Source organism: Archocentrus centrarchus, chromosome 19, assembly GCF_007364275.1.
Source record: "Archocentrus centrarchus isolate MPI-CPG fArcCen1 chromosome 19, fArcCen1, whole genome shotgun sequence".
Classification (NCBI taxonomy): domain Eukaryota; kingdom Metazoa; phylum Chordata; class Actinopteri; order Cichliformes; family Cichlidae; genus Archocentrus; species Archocentrus centrarchus.
In genome coordinates, this window is record NC_044364.1 from 2,454,730 (window position 1) to 2,477,453 (window position 22,724).

Genomic DNA, 22,724 nt, shown 5'->3' on the forward strand with positions numbered 1-22,724 from the left:
AGGAGTACAAGATGGTGTTTGTACTGCAAATATGGAGGAGCCCCTGCTGAGTTAATGAAAAGCCTTCACAGAGGGGAGGGATGACGGAGCCGTGTGGAGGAGGTCTGCAGACTCCACAAGAAGGCTTCCTCTGTCCTGCTGCGATGGGATGGAGTTGCCCAATCAGTGCCTTCCAGGCTTCAGCTCGTCTTGATTCCCACGCTGGAGATGGAAACGTGTGTGTGTGTGTGTGCTGACAGGATGCAGGGCTTCTACTTTTTAAAAACCCCACGCTCACTCCCCTTCAGAGGTGCATAGCTGAGTAAAGTCATACAATAAACAAGAAACCCAAGCCACATTCATGTTTCATACATATATATATAATCAAATATATTCATATTCAATGTACAAAGATACATTCTGAATTGCAAAGGCTCAATCATTGTAAATAAATACTGAAATGGCTAAACTGCAAAATCATTTTTTCCTCCTCTCCGGGAGAGACGACACACACGCCCTCGTGTGACGAGGACGCGCCTCTCACACAGTTCAACACACAGAGAACAAAACAACAACATGAGTGCAGCGCACTGACGCACAGGCCAGAAACACACACGAGAAAGAAAAGTTCATACAAAAGGTGGCAAAACGAGCTCTGCCACCAGCTTTCGGTATTATTGCAAAATGAAAAGTGTGTTTAATTTCCAGTTTTTAGCTCCAAACGTGAAGATCGGGACTGGGGGGGGGGGTTAATCCTCTCAGTTTTGGGTTCAGCACGTTCTCTCTTCCCCACACCCTAAAAATACTCCCACATATGAAAGTCTAAAAATAGATCTCATCTATACACTAGGAATCCTGTTAGAAAAACCTGCACAGTATCTACACGTGCTGCTGGAAGGAGCCGTTATTTAGACCAGACACTAGCACTGTTTCAGCATGTGGCAAACTTTATATTCTTTTACCTTTGGTAACAATCAGAGCATTCTTCTGAGAAAATAAAAATAAATACTTTGTTACACATTTGTTCTTTCAAGCCTTGATACCTAAAGGACTCAGCAGCGCTCTGTGGCACACACACAGACACACACAGAGCAGCTGCTGCTTTTCATTTCATTTCATCAAAACCTCTGTCAGCAGTTTTTCAGTGAGTTAAATGTAGCTGCTACCTGAACTCTGTTAGAGCTGCAGTTTGTGCCCCTCGTGCATGAACACAGTCAGAGTTAAGCATCTGATTTTCAGGAAGAAAAATCTGCCCAAAGTCACGTCCCAGAGGCAGTGAGAGAATCTCAAAATCAAAACGTTACGAGATTTTACAGGTGACGTAGTGCTACATGAAAGCTTAGGGAGCTTTTTCAAGGGGACCATAAATACCCGTGTGAACGTAGACGTTTTATAGTTTATCTGACTGCTGCTCTGAGTAATTCCTGAAGTCCGAAAGACTCTTTAAACCAAACAGCTCAAACGCTGCTCCACGTGAAGCAAGATAAAAATAAAGATGTTTTTGGGAAGATCTTAACCTACCTTCAAATAGTGATCACATGTTTTCATATATTTTTTTTTTTAAATATAGCAGCACGCACAGATCTGTGACTGCATGGAAAAGATTAGCAGATTTCCCTCAATCTCCATTCTGAAGCCTCAACATCAGCAGTTTAGCCTCGTTTGCCTTTTCGAGCCAGAAGTGACCGCAGCAGGACGAGAGCGTGGCGTGCCAAGTTATCCAATAACAGTGCAAGCTGCAGCCATAAATTGTGCAGGTCTAACTACAGACACACACCCAAAGAGCACCTTCATCACACCTGTTCACGGCTGAAGTTTAAAGATGGGAGTCTATGGGCCCTCTAGTGGCTGTTAGAAGAACTGCAGTCTTTGGTGCTTCCGTGTTGGGACAGATGTGCGACTTGAATGTAGACGAAACACACGAGGCACAAACTGGGCTACTGCTTCTGCTCATTGAATATGGAGATAATAAACAGATACTAACCAGCTGGGTACGTGCTATACTGCATTTGACTTAAAGACTTGCACACTTTCAAAAGCAAAGCTGTCCAATGAAGGCTTCAACAAATGGCTGTCCATCTAACATTTTACAAAGAGCGAAAAGGGAACTCATACGTGGTCATTTTTCTGTTTTGAATAACCGACTCAGCATAAGCCGAGGCCAACCATGGGCCCGGAGACACCGGACTGAGTGGAGGGAACCTGGAAATGTCGAATATAACAAACGAAAATAACGGTTTTATCCTCAACGACCGCTTTACATGAAATAATATTAAAAGAGCAGGAGGCATTATAACAGATTACATTTCAAATCCTTGAAATTAAAATGAAAAAAAAGAGAAGACGTAATAAAACAATAACATGCATCCAGATTATCGCTGAGGAGAAGCTCTGAGCAGTTTTTGCTTGTTTGACTCTTATTGTTCAGGGCTGAGGAAGAAAAAGTGCTGATTAAACTCGTGCCCGCAGAGGAGGCTCGCCCACCTCCACTCCTCCACGGTTTGAGAGAAAAGGCAAATCAGGCCTCGAGCGGCTGAAAAGTGAGAGCTCAGCCCTCCGTCACAGAGACCTGCCAAACGATAAGGTGGCTGCGCTCAGCTTTAGGCTGCAGTTTGATGGGGGCGTCCTCCGCCTCCTCCAGCTCGCCGTCCTCATCGCCTGCACACGCACGCACACACACACACACACACACACACACACACACACACACACACACACACACACACAGTCATGTTCTCCTCTACCATCTACTGCTTAGTCTGTAACCACTTCATGCATTAAACTCACCCATTCTGAAGTCGATGTAACCTTCTCCTCCGCTCATCACCAGCATGCACTTAGCTCCTTCCTGAGTTGCAGCATCTGCCGCCTTGTCACCGGCTGCCTCTCCTGCGCACGCTGCAGATGGAGCTGTGTGACCTGAACGCACAGAGGCACAAACTGTAACCACCACCGATGGGCTCCAGATTGCATCTGCTCATACACCGATTTTCTCATTCTGACATTTAGACCTTGTTAATTTCCAGTATTACAGCAGTGAGACTTCAGCTCTCTGGCTCACAGCTGTTTGAGAACGACAGGAACTGAGGTTTGCAAAAAGCATTCTCACGCCTCCTGTAAGGCCATGTATTTACATTTTATGTTTTTAAAGCATTTTGCCCCTTTTTTACTATTCAATAAAGGCTGGAGTTGGTGTGCTGAAGCACTGCACTTTAAACCTTCTCAGGTTGACTGCAGAGTTAAGAAACAAAGCAACCTTTCAGCATACTGTCATTGAAGAGGTCTGGGAGGGACCTACACTTATCAGGTTGTGGTGATAAACAGTCCAAATAGAAGAACAGATGTGACTTCATCATTCGATAAAGTCATTAAAAGCCAAAGTCCTTGTCATTTTATGCGAAGGTGAAATGGTTACTGTTTGTTTTCCCAGTCTTGTGTCAGGTTGTGCAAATCTACTTGTGTCTTTTCTACATGTGCACCAGCTGATCACGCTGACAGTTCTACTCCCCTGAGAGAGGCCTGCAATCCTGGAGCAGCTACAGAGGAGACCACAGGGTCTCAGAACTGAGCAGCTACAGGCAAACGTCCCAGACCGCAGCGTGGCCTCAGCTTCAGGACTTTTCAGGCAGACATGGCTGTTAGTGTGAGCAGTAAGAAGAAATGTGACTGAGCCATGATGAACTGCCAGCTGTGGAATGCTCCCACACTGCTTCTCCTGTCATTGCTGTTTGAATCCAGCTGTTTGGATTCCTCCATCAGCTGATGCAGAGGTCATCCAGATGACTGTGGCAGTGGTGAACAGATAACTGCATCTGGACTAAACTCTGCAACACTTACTTCAGACACCGGAACTTTGCCACTTTGTTTTGTGATCCATTTCATTGAATTAGGTGGTTTTTCATATTATTCTTGACATCTTATTCACCAATTATGTTTTCTAGTCCCTCTTGGGGAATCCCAGGGTGTTAGCAGGCCAGACGGGTTATATAATCTCTCCAGTTAGTTCTGGGTGAACACTAAGGTCTGTGGAATAGAGCTGCACCTATCAGTTTCCCAGTTTTGGGGAATCAGGCGACCTGCTGCCAATGCCAGTAATCTGCATGCACAGCCTTCTGCCAATCCATGTAAAAACTCTAAAGCAACGGTTGTTTAATATTTATTGGCTCAAACTGCAACAGGATCTGCTCAGCTCAGTGTGTATTTAAAGCAGACAAAGAAGCCTAACACAGAATAGAATCCTTTTTTAAAGGTGTGATTACAAAGCGACACAGACACGTAAACCATGTCAGATAAAGTGGGTTATACTGCCAATAATACTCAGCTGGACTGTCTTAGTACTGTACAAAGCAGCTCTCAGCAGTAACCTGCAGTATTGTTTGGTTTAGGTAGATGTCTTATTATGAACATAAACTGACATTTGTGTTTGCTGCCAGTTATCAGGTAATGTGAGGAAGAAAAACAAACGTGTGTGTATTTAAGAAGAATTCCATTAATCACATTGTTCAATAACCAAAACATGCACCCTCAGGTTGTGAGGTGTTTAGAGCAGGAGGGAGGGGGGGGGGGCTTTAGCAGATCTCTGCTCGCTGCAGGTTTCATGTTCACTCACCTGGAACAGCTGTGAAGAATTTGACAGCATCGCGGTGACCGTGGAAAGAGAGCTGAGCGTGAGCCATGGAGCAGTAGGGAACAAACGTCCCAGCTGTGACTTTGTCGCCACTGTCGTCGCCATAAACGCGAACTACACCTCCCGGCTGGTTACCTGCTGCCTTGGTAACCTTGCTGGTTGCTAATGAAACAATGAGTGGATCAGAGACACAGTTTTCTAAATTAAGTTACATTTTACACACAAAGTCAATGTTTGTCTAAAAAAGTACCACCTGAGCAGTCAGCTACATTCGGCGCTCACAGAGTTACTGTACCTACTCTGCAAGCTGAACTCAGGACAAAATAACCAAAAATAATGTCTCAGCTAAAAAGTTAGGAAAGAACTAAACAGCTCGTGCTCTCAGACTCACTCTCTGTCAGAGGGATGGAGATGACGACTCCATTGCCGGTGCCGATCCACAGACGGTTACACGACACCATCAGAGCTGTGATCCTGACAAACGAGAAGCCCAGTTTGCCGGTACCTGGAGGACAGACGGTGCACATCCAAGACCAAAAAAGTCAAAGACTGGATTTAGCTCTGCATTTTCAAAACGAGCTCCTGTGTTTACTGAAGACATTTGATTGTAGAACCGACCCAGCATTTTGCTGACGTAGGGCTCGATGTCGACATCCTGGAGGTGCTGGTAGGTGTGAGCGTGGAACAACCTGAGGGTGGAGTCGAGTCTGATGGACACCCAGATACCGTCGCCGTCCCAGGCCAGCAGACGTACCTGACTGTCCTTACGAGGGTGGGCATCAAACGATTTCTGCAGAGTACAGAGACATGAGGGGTTTAAGAGAAGCGAAGGAAAGACTTCAGCATTACCAACCATCACCAGGAGGTTACTGTACCTCTATCTTCATGGCTTTAGGCTGCACCACATAGATCTTGTTCCTGAAGCCACACCACACCTTGTCATGCACTACAGTCATGCAGCGGATGGAGTGGCGAGGCCTCCCCAAGTCTAACAGATGGTAGTTTGTCAGGTCCCACTGTCCATCTTACAACATACAGTCAAGTTAGACACTTGGATACTGTGTATACATTTTTAAAAGGAGGTGGTAAGAGTGCAGTTCTCTCACCTACACCTCTGTGGAAAATGGCTAACGTGCCATCAGAGAGGCCGACCAGCACACGTCCTTTCACATGTCTGTGGGAGAAAATGTGTGGGAATTACGTTTAACGGGCAGATGAGAGTGAATAACAGCCTCCATTCACTTACACTATGCCAAGCACAGAGTCCTTCAGCTTTATAGAGTGGAGACACTTCTTCCACTGAGCCACGGAGGAGTGCACGTACACGCTGGAATCACAGCAGGTGCATTGATTTAGAAAGAAGCTGAGATTCAGTCACATACAAAAGTGTGATGAGCGAAAGAACAAATCTCACTATCCATTCTGCGCCCCCAGCCACATGGTGGGCAGAACGCTGCTCATTTTCTGAGCCTCTTCTCTCATCAGGTCCTGCTCCTCTGCGCCGGGGTTCGAGCTCACGCCATCCTTCAACAGATCACTCTCCCTGCTCGTCACAGGACACAGTAAATGCACAGTCTCTACATTAGTCTCTACACAAGCTCATCTGAACACACGCAGCTGCAGATCCACGTTTCTCAGGGTCGTTACCTAAAAGTGCTGCACCGGATTAGAATGAATGAATCTGACACGCAGTTCAGACCGTTCATAATTCCAGCTTTTAGACCAAATGGACTACACTAGTTCACACAGCCAAAGTGTGTAGGAACAGAGCCTGTGGTAAATGTTTGCTAGCAGTTACATACAGAGCAGGAACAGTAAACGGTTAACAGTGAGGTGTTGCTGTTGCTCTGTGGTTTGTTTATGGCTGCGTTTATTATTAAAGACTGAATCACAACATCACTTTAGTTCATAATGGGCTTCTTGATGTTACCTCTGAGAGTAGTTGGCTGGAGTCTCTACTTTGTGCTGAGCTCCCAGTGGATCGGTGAAGACGTGCTCAGTGTAGACTTCCCTCAGGCTCTCTCGTTGTTCAGCAGGTCCTACGCCGGTCTCTGTTGCCTCTGTGGCTTCCTCCGCCGCTCTGGATTCTGAGAAAAAGATCATCTGTCAGTGAACCAATCACACGAGTACCTGTACAGTAGTTTTATCTTTGCAAATGTTGATTTTCAGTGAGCCCGACAGCTCTTACCGGCTTCTCCATCTTTTCCTGCTGTCTGAGGAACAGCTGTTACTCCCTCAGCTTCACAGCCCACCACTGTGATGCCTCCAAGCACGCTGTCACCACCCACTGAGCTGGTATTGGTTGCTGAAGAGTTGCTGTCTCCCACTGGTCCCACCTCAGAGTTTGCAGACACTTCTTCTCCAGCTGGGTAGTCTGTCTCTCTTGCACCTGAAGGAAATTAATAGAGAAATCATGCTGTCCCTTATAATTGATGTGAGTCCTCTGTGGGCCACTGAATGCCAAGTGGGAGCCACAAAAAAAAGACAATTAAAATAAAATAATTTTCCCAAATGTGGGATACAGTTATACTAATTAACTGACCTGGTACGCTAGAGATGCAGAGGATTTGGGAGTTACAAACAAAGAAGCTCTCCAGGATGTTTCCAGGCTGATTGGCATCAACGACGACAGCTTTAGTGGTGGACTTGGTGGTGGTGCAAATCCACACCAGTGATGACAGCTCATCCTGGTGCCGACGCTCCTTCTGCTGCTCCTGGAACCACAAAAACGGAGAAGCAGAATGTGAATTACTTACCAGTTATTTCTGCTTCTAGTCATCCCTCTATGCGCCCTAAAAGGGGACCTGTTATAATTATAAACATGAGAAAGGTTTCAAATAAAGAGATCAATGTATGTAAAAATAACCCCTGTGAGCCAGTAGCTCAGACTTCAACTCAAACAGCTCTGGCTGTGAGCACAGAAGTCCCACCCACCTGCCATTCAAACCTTCAGTTTGCAAGAGGCAGCCAATCAGAAGCTTGGGACAGTAGATGAACTGAGGGGCTGTACCGAGGCTCAGTATGAGATAAATAAGTATTATTTTGAACTGTGAGTCATACAAAGGTACTTTAGTAGAATCCAAGAACAAAAAAACAAAGTTGGAAATTAGAATAAGAGGTCAAAGATCAGATCAGTGTGTGTGTGTACCCTGAGTTCATTATCCAGCTTGTCCAGGCTGCTCTGAGATCCGATCTTCTTTTTAGGGCTCTCTGGTCCCGACACGTCACTGTAAAACACGCTGGCTCCAACTATCGAACCTCCATCTCTGGTTTTACCTCCAGAAAGGTTCACGCAGGCAGCGCACCACAGCTGGAGCACACACGCACACATCCAGCAGTCAAATATATGAATATGCTCATTTTTTACATCACACTACTTAAGCAAAAGAATATCTAACATACCCCAAACATATTTAATATACAGTGTAACGTATTTGTTGTAATTCGACAGCAGTGTGAAAATGTCTTTAAAGTTTAAAGTCTTTAAAACCTTCATAGAAGCATCTTTCTCATCTAGTGGACTGAGGAAGACAGGAACAGGCAAATTCTTCATCTTTCCCTCTGCCTGACCACCGTTAGCCTGAAAGGTCAGACACACAAACACCCACTGCATTTACAGCTTTGTTCTAGTGTCGCTTATATCGCTAATGTTCTAAAATTAACCTGCATTGCTACGATTTTTGTGTCCATCTCCTTACTTTGTATTTCTTCGGGAGGCTCCAGCCATATGCCTGCACTCTGCCGTCCTCCTTCTGGACGTGGGCTTTGACCTGCTGGTACTGAGCCCTCTTCTGCTCTCGCCTGGACACCACATTATCAGCCGGCACTCTGCAGGACAAAAACAGCAGCTCACTGACAAACACGCCTCTTCTTTTATTTCCCCAAATGACTGAAAGCAGATTCTGCAGTGGGAAAAGTATGTGAAACAGCTATTAGTTGCACAAATAAAGAAAATGTAATAATAAAAATCATTGACATGCATACAGGGTGTAACCCCCTCACAACAAACCTGCTGTCTCGATGTTGAGTGGGGTACTGGAAACTGCTGAAAGGCTGCAGACAGTTTTTAATTTAATTATTGATTTATTGTCTGATCCTCCTGCAGGCTCTCAGCTTCTCTCCTCCTGATCACTCTGTAGTTATATTAGCTTCATAATAGCCTGTCAAATCTTGACAAACTGAAATTTTAACCTTATTAAAAATGAATATTTTTATTTTCTAGCATAAATGCCAAATATTTGTGTATTTTATTTTCTAAAATATACTGCTACTTTTATTAGTCCCCTGTAACATTAAACAAAGTATCTTAAACAAAACCAGTTGTTTGAATATTTTTGGGCTTCTGTAGTATATGAGATTGTTCTTTGGACATTTTATGAATCAAACTATCGTTGAAGTATTGAAATATTTGAAAACGTAACTAAAAATGTTAACAGCTGCAGCCTCGTGTCAGTGAATTCAGAGAAAAAAAAATAACACATGAGCGGGCTCTTCTTGATCTTTGGGTAAATGCACCAAAAACACATCATAGCTGACAATATTCCTGTTTTCTGACTTACTCCTCATTGAGGAAGTCAAAGGCTTTGCTCTTGTCACTGGGCAGCTGCTGCAGCGTGCTGCTCTTCTTCTTGACGGACGGCTGAATCTGAGCGGTGGGTGCGTTGTACTTGACGTTCACTGGGGCCTCCGCCGCCGGCTTCTTGGCCCCTCCGCCCGATGAACTGAACAAACGGCTGAAACTGGAGGTGTAAGGGCGGGGAAGTGGAAAGGAAAAAGGGGGGAGGGAGGGGAAACAAAGCACACAGACAAAAACGTATAGAAGGGCGGACGCAAGCAGTAGCTTCCAGCAACAGAGGTAGGGTTCAACATTTAAGGATAAAAAGGTTCATTTCCCAATGCCAACACACCGTGCAAGCTTCCACACAGACCAGTAAATGAACTGATCTGCGTCAGAGCGCCCGTCCGTTCAGAATGCTGGAGAGCAGGGAGCGCAGGGTTAATACTGAGCACCGACTAGGATGTTAGTCAACAACACAGAGCAGAACAGGCCTGACCAGAAACAACTTCATAGCCCCACAACTCCTCGACACTTATTCAAGCTTTCAATCAGTCTACAAGTAACAACAGATGTTTAACATATTCAAAATTAATATAGCAGATCTGCAAGTCTGTAAATTAAAGTGGACCTATTATGCTTTTCCTTATTTGCTATCACACACACAGAGTTATAAAGGTGGATGCTCATATTAATTATTAATGTATGTGCAAGCTCAAAGCTGAGGCCTCAGACTGCTCTAAATGCACCCTTTCAGACAGTTTTTTCTACTCTTGGCCCTGTATGACGTCAGATTGGATATCCCTAATATGGTCATCTCAGGTACACAGTTCTGACTGTGAGCACAGCAGCCACACCTGCTGTTTATTACTTTGGTCTTTAAGGGGCAGCCAATCAGAAGAAAGCTGGTTTAAAGGAGCTAAAACAGTGGATGAACTGAGGACCTGCACTGAGGCCTGATACCAGACAAATAAGCATTATTTTGGATTGTGAATCATGCAAAGCTACCCTAAAAGAGTCCAACAATAAGAAGAAATGTGGTGTTGGACATGAACATAATAGGTCCCCTTCAGTAAGAAATCATCTCCATCTTAAACTGTTTGACTAATACACTCCACCCATAATCTCTGAATTCCCTCCCATCTCCACAATCAACCCTCCCAACACACCTCCTGCACACAGACATCACAACATCAGGCAGAATAGAAGGACACACAGGAAAAAGGCAGAGATGGTACATTTGTCAGATATGGTTTGTTTTATAAGTACAACTGCTCCAATCCCAAAGATCTGCCTCAAACAGCATCCCCCCTCAAACCAAACTCATTCCTTATGAGCCCCAACAAAGGAGAGCAGCAGCTGCCTCACAGGCTTCTCTAAGGTGGACGTTTACAACATGCTTTAACTTTTAATCAAGAATTTGAGACTGTTCTGAAAACTATCAGAGGCACTGCTCTCTCTCTCCTCTGTTAGGTATTTGTTATGAGATGATCACCAAAAGTCAGTCATGTTTATCACGTCAGATTTACCTACATCCTGGAGAACCAACCATTCAACATGGAATTCAAAAGAAGAGCAACACAAACGCATCAGTATCACTGCAACCACACGGGATTTGTGATTTAAGACCTCAAGTGGAGGAAAAAAAAGAGGAGCTTACAACTGCCAGAGGCTGGACTTCTTCTTCTCTGGAAGAGTTGGGTTTTCCTTTGAAGCCCTGAAAAAAAAAAAAATCTCTTTAAATGAAATGTTTTTTAAGAGAGTCTCTACATTTCTCACACACGCCCTGTTTTTAGCATATTTTCCCTTCCCTCTGTGTTTATAGAGTACAGCAGTATTCCTCAGAACATTTATTTATGGACTGAGGGGTTGTGGTTCCTCAGCTGGGATAGGCTCGCTGCTGTTCCTCATCTTACCGGATCATCTCCGTCCATCTGACGGCCTCCTGCAGCTCCATCAGCCTCTCCTTATACTGGTTCCTCTCCATCAGCACTCTGGCCATCTCCACCCTGGTGAAGCGCTTCCTCTGCGCTGTAGGCACATCACTCTGCAGGCAGAAGACCAATGAGCTGCTTCTGTTAATGCGCACTTAAAGATGGCACTCGTAGCAAGTTAAATATCTCAAGATCCTCTACATCATGAGCAGAAATAACAAGCATCAAGGACTCACATCATCCTCATTTTCATTCTTGACCTTCTGTTTGGCTTCCTCCAGCTCTGCTCGGACTCTGCAACAGAGGACACACCCAGTCTAAAAATGCAGATCCTCGCCTGGTGGGCGGTTCATTTGTATTTTGTGTTCTGAAACCAACTCACTTCTTAAGTTCTTCTTCTAGTTCTTTGTTTTTCTCCTCCAGTTTGGTCTTGGCATGAGTCACAGCGTTCAGCTCTCCCTGCAGCACCTCCTTCTCACACGACAGCTCGTCCACGCGGGATATCAGGTCATTCTTCACCACATTCAAAGCATTTCTGAAAATGCATACATATGCAGAAAAACATGCAATCCGGTGTGATATCTATATTAAACACAAGGTAGCACTGTTGCTCTCTTCCTCAATATTGTTTTATTTTCCTGTGTTGGTATATTTGAGAACTAACTAAAGTGTATGAAGTACACCAAACATTTTAAAGATAGAAACATGACTCCAATCACCATCCAATTTTTAAAATAAAGGAAGAAAAAACTTAAGTCATTTGAAACCACATTGTAGGTGCACCAGAAAACATCAGCAGACCCTCTTATGATTTAAAAAACAAAACAAAAAAAAGAAAAAGCACTACTGCCCCGGCTCAACAAAAGAGGCACAGTGTCAACTTTGTGCAAGGAAAGTGCAGCAAACTGCATGCTGTAGCTTATAACAGTGTCCACAAACTGTGCAGCATGTTTTTACTTATTAGTTCGTGGAGCTGTGAACACAGAGCCAAAGTTTCAAAGGTCCAACCTGTGGGCTGCAACAGAGTCCTCACACTGAATGCTTCTAACCAAGATCTGGATAAATGTTACTGTAAATGAATGTAACGTAGGGCAGTACGGTGGTTAGCACCATCGCCTTACAGCAAGAAAGGTTCAAATCCAGTCAGGGGCTTTTCTGCATGTTCTCTACGTGTCTGCGCGGGTTCTCCCCACGGTCCACACACGTGCACGGGTTTAAGTTAACTGGTGATTCTAAACGGCCCGTACGTGTGAATGTTTGTCTCTATGTCTATGCGACAGGGTGTACCCTGCCTCTCGCCCTGTGACAGGTTTACTGCTGTTCCTTAAACCTGTCATCGGCCAGGATAGCCCCCCCCGCCTAACAACAACAACTCCGGAGCGCAAAAGCCTAAAACCGTGCATCCTCAGCACACGCCTACAGCCAATTCCCCTCTGGATGGAAAATATCACTATTGCATCAAAACATATTAACTCTTTTTTTCTGCTACTGGCCTGATTTGCTGTCCTTTTACCACAGAGTCCACATCAAACCTACACTTCCTGTATTATATTCTCACAATTAACAAGCTAGGCATGTTTTTAGTAAATTACTTGCACCTGGTTTGGGACCCAATGATTTTTGATACTTTTGGTAGACTGTGTTGGTTTAGCTCTGTTCTAAACTGGCACACCAAAACTTTCCACTTAACGCCGGTGCTTGTTTGAGAAATGATCATTTGTGCTGCTTCGTAAATGCAGCCGGTCAGTTTGCTGCTCTTTGCGTGCACAGTGATGAAAGGCTGGCTCTTCAGTAGTTACAGTGAATACTCACTTGGTCTCCAGTAGCTGGGTGTTCTCATGGATAAGGTGTTCTACTTCCCGACCCATACCTGAAAATAATCACCCACAATATGAATTCAAAGTAAGTATGTAATCTTACAGTCGCCTAAAACTTTTAAGTAATTTTAAGCAACTACACATTTCTATCTGTCCTACACACTAATTCTCCCAGTCTTACCTAGAAGGTTGTAGTCTGAAAGTCATGCAAAGGGGAATCAAAGAGCTTTATGAGACTCTGCAACTAGGTTAGGTGGTCTCACTTTAACACTCCTAATTTATAACATCACTTCTCTTCACAGCACAGTAGCACCACTAATTTATTCTGGATATAAGAAAAGAAAAGTCACAGAGGGGACACATTATACAGACAATCAGGGACACAAACGAGGAAATCCACAAGCTGGTTAATAGAGTGGGAAATTCACTGATACACACCAGAAAACTCATCTGTAAAGATGATAATGCCAGACAGCCAAAGAAAAGACAGTTCAGAGAGTACGAGAGGAGGGTAAAATTGGTTGTAAAATTAAAGACTGAGGTTATATTATGATTCTGGAGAGTGAGAGTGAGGCTTCTTACCCAGAAGGTCAGCTCCTTCATCCACGTCTCCTATGAGGTCATTTCCTGCAGACGACAGCTCCTCAAACAGAGAGTCGGTGTTGCGGTTGAACGCTAGATTCTCTACACCACCTTTAGTCGGTGTGCTGGATGGAGAGGCAGGACACAGAGAGGAAAGGGAGAAGAGGATCATCGCAAAAAAGGAATGAATGATTTGCAATACTGTGATCATACTGAGCATTTTACTCATAACAGTTTTTGATGCGAACACGACAGAAGTGTGGAATATCCATGTTTTACTTAGTGCCAAGAAATCCCATGAATCCCTGGTTGCTCTGGGTTATAGAGCTCATAAAAACATCTTAAACAAATCCCTTATTTGAACCGCCAAATTATCAAGATGGAGGAGTTTGTGTGTCCTGGTGACCCTGTGAACTGTGATGGTTTTATCCCCTGGTAGGGTCTCCTAAGGCAAATGAGGTGAGGGGCCAACGAAGAGCAATTCAAGAAACCCCAATGAAGAAAAAATGAGCAAGGAACCGGTTCTTCCTGCCCAGGATAGGTTTACCAAGGCCCCACCCTAGAGTGAGGCCTGGTGAAGGAGCGTGCCTGGTGGTCATGTGCCTTAGCCCATGGGGCCCAGCCAGGTGACGCCCAGAGAGGTATCACAGGCTGGCCTGTCCTCTTGTGGGCTCACCATCTGCAGGAGGTACCATAGTTGGATGGAAAATAAATCTGTCAGCTACAGTTTCACTAGATGAAGCAGAAGCAGGGTTCTAGCTAGTGCCCGATCACCCAGCGCTGCACCTTGCTGAGGTACCGTCACGCCAGGCTGAGAATTTCCACTGTTAGCTAGCAGCGTGGCCATTAGCACTTCCGAGTAGTCGCCTGATCGTTTCTGAGGGGCACACTCAGTCCGATAGCGCCGGCCAGTGAAATTTTTCTGGCTAGAACCCTGGAAGAGTTCCTTTGGTATCATGAAAAACGTAATCTGGTCAGCCACAAACTGTAAGAGCACAATAGCAGAGAGGAACAGTGAAGCAGTGGCAACAAAACCAGGGTTAAATTAGGAATGAAGTCATCAGGGATCCAGATTCCAGTGCTTCACTCAACAACAACAGATGCATAACTGCACCGCAGTGAGTGCACCCCTAAGTAGAACTTAGAGTGAATCTTTCCACCTTGGTAGTTACTTTAATCAGCAATAAAGAGTACTGATAAAGTGAGGCTCACTGAACTGAGTACCACTGAAAGGTAAGAGGGACATGATAAATGGGGTGAGTGTAATTGTACTTCTTTTTATAGTTCTGTAAAATCTTATTATTGGTTGTGGTCTCAAATCAGTCCTGTACCTTGTTCCTCTGCAGCCAGTGAGGTCCATGTCCAGTTCAGGGGTGGACTCTATGATGGCCTGCACCTCAGACTTCTCCAGGCTATCCGCTCCATCTAGAACAAGCACAGATATACTCTGGATTTCAGGCACAGTCACAATTAAAGGATTACAAATGAGTGCATTCATGTTCACATGACAGAGAAGCTGTGATAACAGAAGTACTGACCATCACTTTTAAGAGGTGTAGTATCAGGCTCTGGACCCCTCTGCTGTCCTTCCTGCACCGCTGATATGTTCTTATTGCTCTCTGGCTTTCCACTGTTCCAGTCCAGGTTCTTGTTGAGGCCGTCTGAAGCTTCCTGGTTCTGTAGGGGAGTGTCCAAAGACTCCATGGCGACATCAGAAGCAGACCCTCTCCCAAGACTAGACATGGGACTCATGCCGGTGGACCCACCATCATGAAGAGACAACGGTGTGGTGGACTGAGAATTACTGCTGTAGGTAGATGTGGGGGTGCTTGATTTAGAGGTTCCACCCTGACAGGACATGGGAGCGGTGGATTTGGATCCTCCATCTTGTAAAGACACAGGAGTTCCATTTTTGGAGACGCTCCCCTGGTTGGTTTGCGTGTTGGACTTGGGGCTTCCAGGGTGTACGTGGGCCAGTTCATCCTTAAGGCAGAGGAGGAAGAAGGGAGTCAGGAGATCCGAGGAAGCAAAAAATAAAACTGACCCTCAGGAAGTCTTTAACACTTCAAAATTCACTCCTTATGAGCTGTAAGATGTAGGTTATATATAACTCAGTGCATTCCAAACAAACAGTTAGCCAAGGCAAGTTTATAAAAAGCAAACATTCAATTTAATTTAAAATATTACATCATCAGAAAAGAACATCTACATTTCCTCTAGTCAAACAGAATATTATGCGCTCACTACGTCTAAACGGATGCACCTTACCGTGCAGCTAAGCCCCACACATACACAAGACCCAATGAAAAATAAAGATGCTACCTGAGGCCTAAAACACAAAGTGATAATAGATCTGACATGAACTCAGGTCCTCCAAAAGCTGGCTCCCTTCTAACCGAGGTAGATCGTGTTTGGCTGTGAGCCTGCCCTGCTCCCGGGCAGGTTAATTCTATACAAATCAGCCAAAAACTGCCACCAACATGAACACTGACCAATCAGGTCAATGGGAAAACCTTCCCAAGAAGAACAAAAATGCAAGAGTTTACACATCACTAGTGATAAACCAGTTATTCATTAACTGGACAAAGTGTCTTTGTTTAGTAGGTAGGTATTTTTAGCTCTAAATTTTAAATTAAACATTCCAGACATTTTATTTGGTACAAGCTACTTGAGTTGTGCAGTCAGCTTGGTGTTTCCTCCATGATGTTTCCAAGTCACACACTGGACGAGTCATGTGACAACACCCTCTGTACTAGGGTTTAAAGGGGACGGTAGATATGGGGGGTAGTATTAACAGAATTAAAGAATTTTTTGCTGCTGTAAAGATCAAATGTCCATACAGGACATTACCCAAAGTTCAGTGGATCTCACAGGTAGTTGTGCTATATTGCCAGAAGTATTCACTCACCCAGTCAGTTCCACAGCCACAGGTGTATAAACCAGCACCTAGGCATGCAGACTGCTTCTACAAACATCAGTGAAAGAATGGGTCGCTCTCAGGAACTCAGTGAATCCCAGTGTGGTACCATGATAGGATGATACCTGTGCAACAAGTCCAGTCACTGCTAAATATTCCACAGTCAGCTGTTAGTGGGATTATAACAAAGTGGAAGTGATTGGGAACGACAGCAACTCAGCCATGCAGTGGTAGGCCAAATAAAATCACAGAGTGGGGTCAGTGGATGCTGAGGGTCATAGAGCACAGAGGTCACCAACTTTCTGCAGAGTCAATCACTACAGACCTCCAACCTTCATGTGACCTTCAGATCAGCTCAAGAACAGTGAGAGCTTCATGGGATGGGTTTCCATAGCAGCTGCATCCAAGCCTTACATCACCAAGCTCAAATCAAAGCGTTGATGCAGTGGTGTAAAGCACGCCGCCACTGGACTCTAGAGCAGTGGAGACATGTTCTCTGGAGGGATGAATCACACTTCTCTGCCAGGGGAACGGTACCTGTCTGCACTGTGCCAAGTGTAAAGTTTGGTGGAGGGGGGGTTATGGTGTGGGGGTGTTTTTCAGAAGTTGGCCTCGGCCCCTTAGTTCCAGTGAAAGGAACTCTTAATGCTTCAGCATACCAAGACATTTGGGACAATTTGATGCTCCTAACTTTGTGGGAACAGTTTGGGGATGGCCCCTTCCTGTTCCAACAGGACACACAAGGTTCATAAAAACATGAATGAGCGAGTCTGGTGAGGAAGAACTTGACTGGCCTGCACAGAGTCCTGACCTCAACCTGACAGAGTACCTTATTTGGTGAAGATGTGAGGAACAGGAGTAGGCATCAACATCACATTGGTAGTAAAGAAACACGAGTTTCCCTCTCTGTGATGCAGGCCACGAAAAGCTCGACATCTTCACAATTTTTTTTAACTGTTAAGAAACTTTAATTATCTTATCTAGTTCTTCTACTTTAACACTCATTAGTGTTGAGAAGGTAAGAGCCACTACCCCTTCTCACACTGCTAAACATTCTATTACTAGGCAAAGCATCATGCTTTTTCACAGGGATATGAGGTATTTTTTTAATATGTTAGCATGAACTAATATAAACACACACATACAGCAAATCCTGCACCACATCTAAGACACAAAGCACAGACCTAGGTTAGTCTGATGAATGCACAGGCTGTAGTTTCTACCTGGTCCTGATCAGCATTCAGATTGGGAAAATTCTCCTGTGAATTTTCATCTTCCACTGTGACTGGAGAAAATAGTTCCTCAAGCTGAAGAATATTAAAGATGAATTGTTTACTATACACACTATAGAGTTATACTGCTGTATAGTGGACAAGCTATGTCAAAGTGCTCTAAGGTGGCTCAAAAACCCAAAATAAACTGGGGTAATCATCATATCAATTGTTTCTTACAACAGGAATTTGTTATTATGAAGCCAAAGTGTGGGAAAAGCCTGAACTCTCTTATCAAACTAAGCAGTGAGCCTTGTTCATGGCTTCCTTTGGCACAGAAGGTGATCTCCATGCTGAAGGCGCTCGATACAAATGAATCCAAACTGAAGTGGCCTTTACAGTACCGGTGTAATACTCTAAAGTTTCATGAGCACTTAGCAGTGGCATTTAGATTTTCTGACCCTGCATTGTGTTGATCTGCTCATGCCAGCAACCTCTCCTATAAATAGCACAGAGCTGATGGAAAAGAATCAATCAGGACAATAACGCCATCCATACAGATCCCTCTGTCACCTTGACAAACACACAAGGGATGAAGTGTTTTCCACAGACATCGACTGAGCCAGGATTAGTGACTGAACTTGTATCCACGCTAGTGTGTCCTCTAATGTATTCCCTGTTCCCTCTCTGAACCCACCGATTCTCCTTCCTCAGTGCTGGTGGGAGTATTTCCTTTCACATCGCCTGTCTGCACGTTGGCGTCACTATTGTTGCTATAGTAGCGCTGTACAGCCAACTGGGAGAGAACACCGCTCGACTGTCAACCGTGGCCCTTCCCTAAGCCTCCAGGGGAAAAACACACACACACACACACACACACACACACACACACACACACACACACACACACACAGCTGAACACTGTAGGGGAATAGGATCGTTAACTCTAAATCTTCTGTAACTGTCAAGTAAGAGGACAAAAGCACACAGAGCCACTGTTGTGTAGCTGCACTAAAAGAAGTCTGAAACTGCAGCTCACTGTGTAGAAGCTGAGTTTAAAACACTGGGATATACCTGAACTGTGCTCCTATTAACCCCAATGGTAACCAAAAGTGAACCTATTCTGCCTCCAGACTCTAACAATGTCCCTTTGACCCAGTACTAGTGTAATAACTACAAATGAATACTTATTAGATGCCCATTAATATTCATGATGGAGCGTTGCTGGAAGCATGGTTTCCAACAGCAACAATGTGAAGACACTGTGTCCTTTCCACCCTCCCCTGAGGTTAAAGGCAGGCCCCCAAATGGTACCACTTTCCCTGCTTCCTGGGCTCCATGCCACCCCACCACCACACACATGAACACACACATACACAGAGGCTCCTAAAAATTCTGGACACACTCAACAATCCTTTCTCTCTGGGTAGAAATGTACTCTTTCTTTGGTGTTTTTATTGGCACTGGCTGTTTTTAGTTTGGCTTCACAAACTCTTAAGCGAACGTGGGATGATGTCACCAGTCTGATCCGTGGGAAGCTCGTTAACTTTACACTTTGGAACCGCTGACATGAAGACAAGTCTTTCTTTTAAATGAATTAAGACTGCAAACCGGGACCTGCCTACATCATACCTTGAGGCTGGTGTTGGACCGCGGATGGCTAAGGTTGTTGAATCTCCACGGCACAGATGGGGTGTCCACGGGTTCTCTGTGGAGGTCAGGGGTCATACCATCAGCTGCAGGAAGTTGGAACAAGCCCATTGAGATTGGGCGCTCCTTCCTGGAGACAGAAAGACACAGAGGGGAGGGATGACTCAAAAGTAAAGAGAACAACTTTGAAAGAAAGGAGTGAATAAGTTTCTGAGAGACTGGCCCACTGATCGTGCTGATTACCTACTCCAAACTAATGCCAGACACTACTTGAAATCTGAAAATCAAATTTTCTGTCATTCTGATATGTTCAGAATGAAAAATATGTTTAAAAAAGTATGAACTACAGCACCTTCAGAGCCCACCAGGGCACTCTGGCCCTGACCTCAGAGACTTATGTTAGTGGGTCTCTCTGAGGTCAACTTTAATCCATATCCACACTAATCATTTTAATTTTAAAAGACATAACCTTTGCTACATCACACAGACACTTTCAGAACCATAAATCTGTGGGGCTGTGTTTCAGAAACTGAGACTTTTATAAACAGTGGCCCATACAGCAATGTTAGCCATCAGTCACCACCACAGACAGTGGTAAAAAGAAGGACGTATCTTCAGAGTCTGAAAAGTGCAGCCAGTGAAGTGAAGTCAGTGCTTTAAGCCTGCATTCTTTCCATTGGCCACAGCAAGCAGCACCTGTAGCTGCAAAAATACATCCAGCTTTACGAAAGTCTATTAGAAAAAAGGCCACTGGTCATCCACATGGAAAAGGAGAATCATCCACACATGCATTGACTAACAACTTGTCAGTCACAAGTTATTAACCAATAAGCATGCAGTTTCATAAACAGCTCCAAACCTCACTTACAGCATCTGGTTTCAAAACAAAAAGGTGGCGATGGTGAAGATGCTCATCTGGAGGCTTCAAAAACAGGACTTCACAAACCGCTGGGTGACATCATGGTGGCCACGCCCACATACACTGTATGATCACTACATGCTGTTCCCTCACTCACTGAGTCCATATCATATAATCCTTTGCCAGAAGAAAAAGACATTGACCTTGAATACCACTAATTAATAACCACCAATTAATTCAACAGGTGTCGATGACCTTATAGTCACCTTGCACGCCAGCAGCAGTTGTGCAGCTAAAACCTGCACCAAAGTTTATGATGCCACTACTATGTAGATGCACAGGACGCCTGCCCAGCGTACGTGAATAGAAATGATGATGATATACATACTCGGGGCGTGTTTGTATGGATGAAGATTATTTCTGGACCAAAACTATAGTATTCATTAAAATTCTGACCTGATTACAGCGCTCATGAAGACAACATTAAGGTATCACTAAAGTTGCGAGTGGACTTTAACCAAAAACATTCACTCTGTGGTAACACAAGAGAACGGGCAGGTGACTGTCAGAGTCCGTATGACACATCTTCTGACCTGCTGGTGATGCTGAAGAGGATCAGCAAGGTCATCATGATTGAATTTAATGAGCTCCAACATGAATTTGTCCCAAATTTTCAACGATTTATCCATTAGTTTCTGATAGATTGTAGTCGGCCCAATAGCCACAGTGCTAGCAGAGCTAAAGGCTGAGAATTTATTTTGCAGCACCTTAATTAAAAAGGAGCGCACAGTAAAGTGCAGGAACAGGTGATTTATAGTGTACAACATGTTGGAAAGATTCTCTCTCATTTGAATGCATTTGTCCCCTTTTCCTTGTGATGAGATTAAGCCCATTATTTAAAAAAAAACAAAAAATCCTCCATTTAATTTGATTTTGCTAAATTAAATGGGCATTTTCCAGTGCAACGAAAGCAGATCAGCATGATGTAATCAATAAGACAAAACAAGACAAAGTGTGTGACAAGAGTGAGTGGGGATTTCACAGGGAGGTGTTGTAGCAAAGACTCCCTTGGCGCTGAAGTGGTGGGAGGAGAAAAATAGCTTGTTGCCTCATAAATTCAATTACCTCCCAGCTACTAGCTCAGGTAGTCACACAAAACCATTTTTACCAGCTTCTGAGATCAAGAAGGTGCATTCTGTGATCTCTGCTATTAGAAGGAAGCTATGTAGAGCCTAGAGAGCAGCCATCTTCCACTTGAATAATGAAACTCAGTCAGCTCAGGTGTCTGGAGTTGATAACACACAAACTTTGATTTTAACTGTAAGCTCTGAACGACCAATAAAATCCAGGATGAAACACGTACACACTGCACCCTCCACTGCAGCGAGCTAATACACACAGCGACCAGGTATTTAAAAAAAAAAAAAAAAAAAAAATGTTGTACAGAGAGGAGAACAATGGCTGCCATGGGGAATAAAGCAGCCAGTGAGCAGCGATGAAAAACAGCAGTCCTAAAAAAAAACAATGGACACACCAGCATATTGAGAGGAAGAGGTCACATGCAGGCCACTGATGGTGACCGGCACTGCGTTCTGTTTTTTGGAACTGAACAGTGAAGAAAAAAAAAGAAAAGAAATATATATATATATATATATATATATATATATATATATATATATATATATATATATATGTTAAGCTTATCAACACCAGTTTTACTTTCAAAAGATGTTTATTGTCACTTTGTAAACATCCGTCAAAATCTGGTGAAACTGGAAAAGGTGATGTGGTCGAGATATGACTTGTGCCATTTGTACCCCCCCCTCTCTTGACCTACTTTTAGCGTGCAGCCTCATACTGTCTGACTATAAACACCCCCACATGGCAGCAACACTGCATGGCTTCAAAGTGGCTGTGGTTACAATTACCATTTTCACAACTATGCATTAATATAACACAAACACACATTGTTTTTGTACCTGCTGGGTCTGGGTAAGGAGGGTAAGGAAGGCAGGGCAGGTAAGCCTCCGGTAGAGACAGAGTAGTGAACCAGCAGCAGCACTGATAGAGAGACCAGCACAGCAGAATTGATGACCACCGCTCCCCCTACAAAGCCAAAAACAAACAGCAGCATGCACCCGGGGCTCATGGCCCCCCCAAATCGTGGCCCAGTGCCTCGCCGGAGACAGGTCAGTTCACTCTGCTGTTTTCGGGTTTATCGATGGCAGAAGTCAAAGATGTCGTATCCTTCTGGCCCGAAGTCCCCAATTTCTCCAGAACAGTGGGCTCTGAGGCACCAAGACAGAGGGAGCAGGTCTGAGGCAGAGCGATGTGTCAGCAGCAATCACAACAACAGTAATCCTGGTGGCTTCAGCACCAGCGAGAGATTAGAGCAGAGCAGCAGATGATCCAGAGAGCAGGGAGAGGCTGGTAGCCGCAGCTCTCCTTTCACTGTATTCCTCTGGCAGGTGATTCCATTTTCCTTGCTCCTTTACTCTTCCTATCCTCTGCAGAGATGCCACACAGCAGCCGCTGTGAAGTCTAGAACACTCTGACGCTTTCCCTCTCCCGCTGTGATAGGACCCACTGCCAC

General features: G+C 44.5%; 1 protein-coding gene across 3 annotated transcripts in view; it reads right to left on the reverse strand.

The window, feature by feature from the left end:
- Nucleotides 1–337: 337 nt before the first annotated feature.
- Nucleotides 338–22,724, reverse strand: part of spag9b (sperm associated antigen 9b) — a 43,052-nt gene continuing 20,665 nt past the window's right edge. Inside the window, exons 1-26 of one of the 3 annotated variants that reach the window (XM_030754444.1) lie at nucleotides 22,111–22,300; nucleotides 19,255–19,402; nucleotides 15,033–15,477; nucleotides 14,826–14,919; nucleotides 13,495–13,619; nucleotides 12,908–12,965; nucleotides 11,478–11,630; nucleotides 11,332–11,389; nucleotides 11,078–11,208; nucleotides 10,822–10,878; nucleotides 9,166–9,345; nucleotides 8,305–8,434; nucleotides 8,097–8,186; nucleotides 7,755–7,916; nucleotides 7,149–7,320; nucleotides 6,795–6,995; nucleotides 6,537–6,693; nucleotides 6,021–6,149; nucleotides 5,853–5,933; nucleotides 5,713–5,780; nucleotides 5,482–5,630; nucleotides 5,225–5,396; nucleotides 4,998–5,111; nucleotides 4,589–4,768; nucleotides 2,767–2,898; nucleotides 338–2,637 (exon numbers count right to left, since the gene is read on the reverse strand). In XM_030754444.1, the coding sequence (XP_030610304.1) occupies nucleotides 2,528–2,637; nucleotides 2,767–2,898; nucleotides 4,589–4,768; nucleotides 4,998–5,111; nucleotides 5,225–5,396; nucleotides 5,482–5,630; nucleotides 5,713–5,780; nucleotides 5,853–5,933; nucleotides 6,021–6,149; nucleotides 6,537–6,693; nucleotides 6,795–6,995; nucleotides 7,149–7,320; nucleotides 7,755–7,916; nucleotides 8,097–8,186; nucleotides 8,305–8,434; nucleotides 9,166–9,345; nucleotides 10,822–10,878; nucleotides 11,078–11,208; nucleotides 11,332–11,389; nucleotides 11,478–11,630; nucleotides 12,908–12,965; nucleotides 13,495–13,619; nucleotides 14,826–14,919; nucleotides 15,033–15,477; nucleotides 19,255–19,402; nucleotides 22,111–22,280 (3,666 nt within the window). In that variant the 5' untranslated portion in view covers nucleotides 22,281–22,300 and the 3' untranslated portion in view covers nucleotides 338–2,527. Of the gene's footprint in view, nucleotides 2,638–2,766; nucleotides 2,899–4,588; nucleotides 4,769–4,997; nucleotides 5,112–5,224; nucleotides 5,397–5,481; nucleotides 5,631–5,712; nucleotides 5,781–5,852; nucleotides 5,934–6,020; nucleotides 6,150–6,536; nucleotides 6,694–6,794; nucleotides 6,996–7,148; nucleotides 7,321–7,754; nucleotides 7,917–8,096; nucleotides 8,187–8,304; nucleotides 8,435–9,165; nucleotides 9,346–10,820; nucleotides 10,879–11,077; nucleotides 11,209–11,331; nucleotides 11,390–11,477; nucleotides 11,631–12,907; nucleotides 12,966–13,494; nucleotides 13,620–14,825; nucleotides 14,920–15,032; nucleotides 15,478–19,254; nucleotides 19,403–22,110; nucleotides 22,301–22,724 lie in introns of those variants that run through there. The other 2 variants (XM_030754442.1, XM_030754443.1) reach the window with 2 other exon arrangements.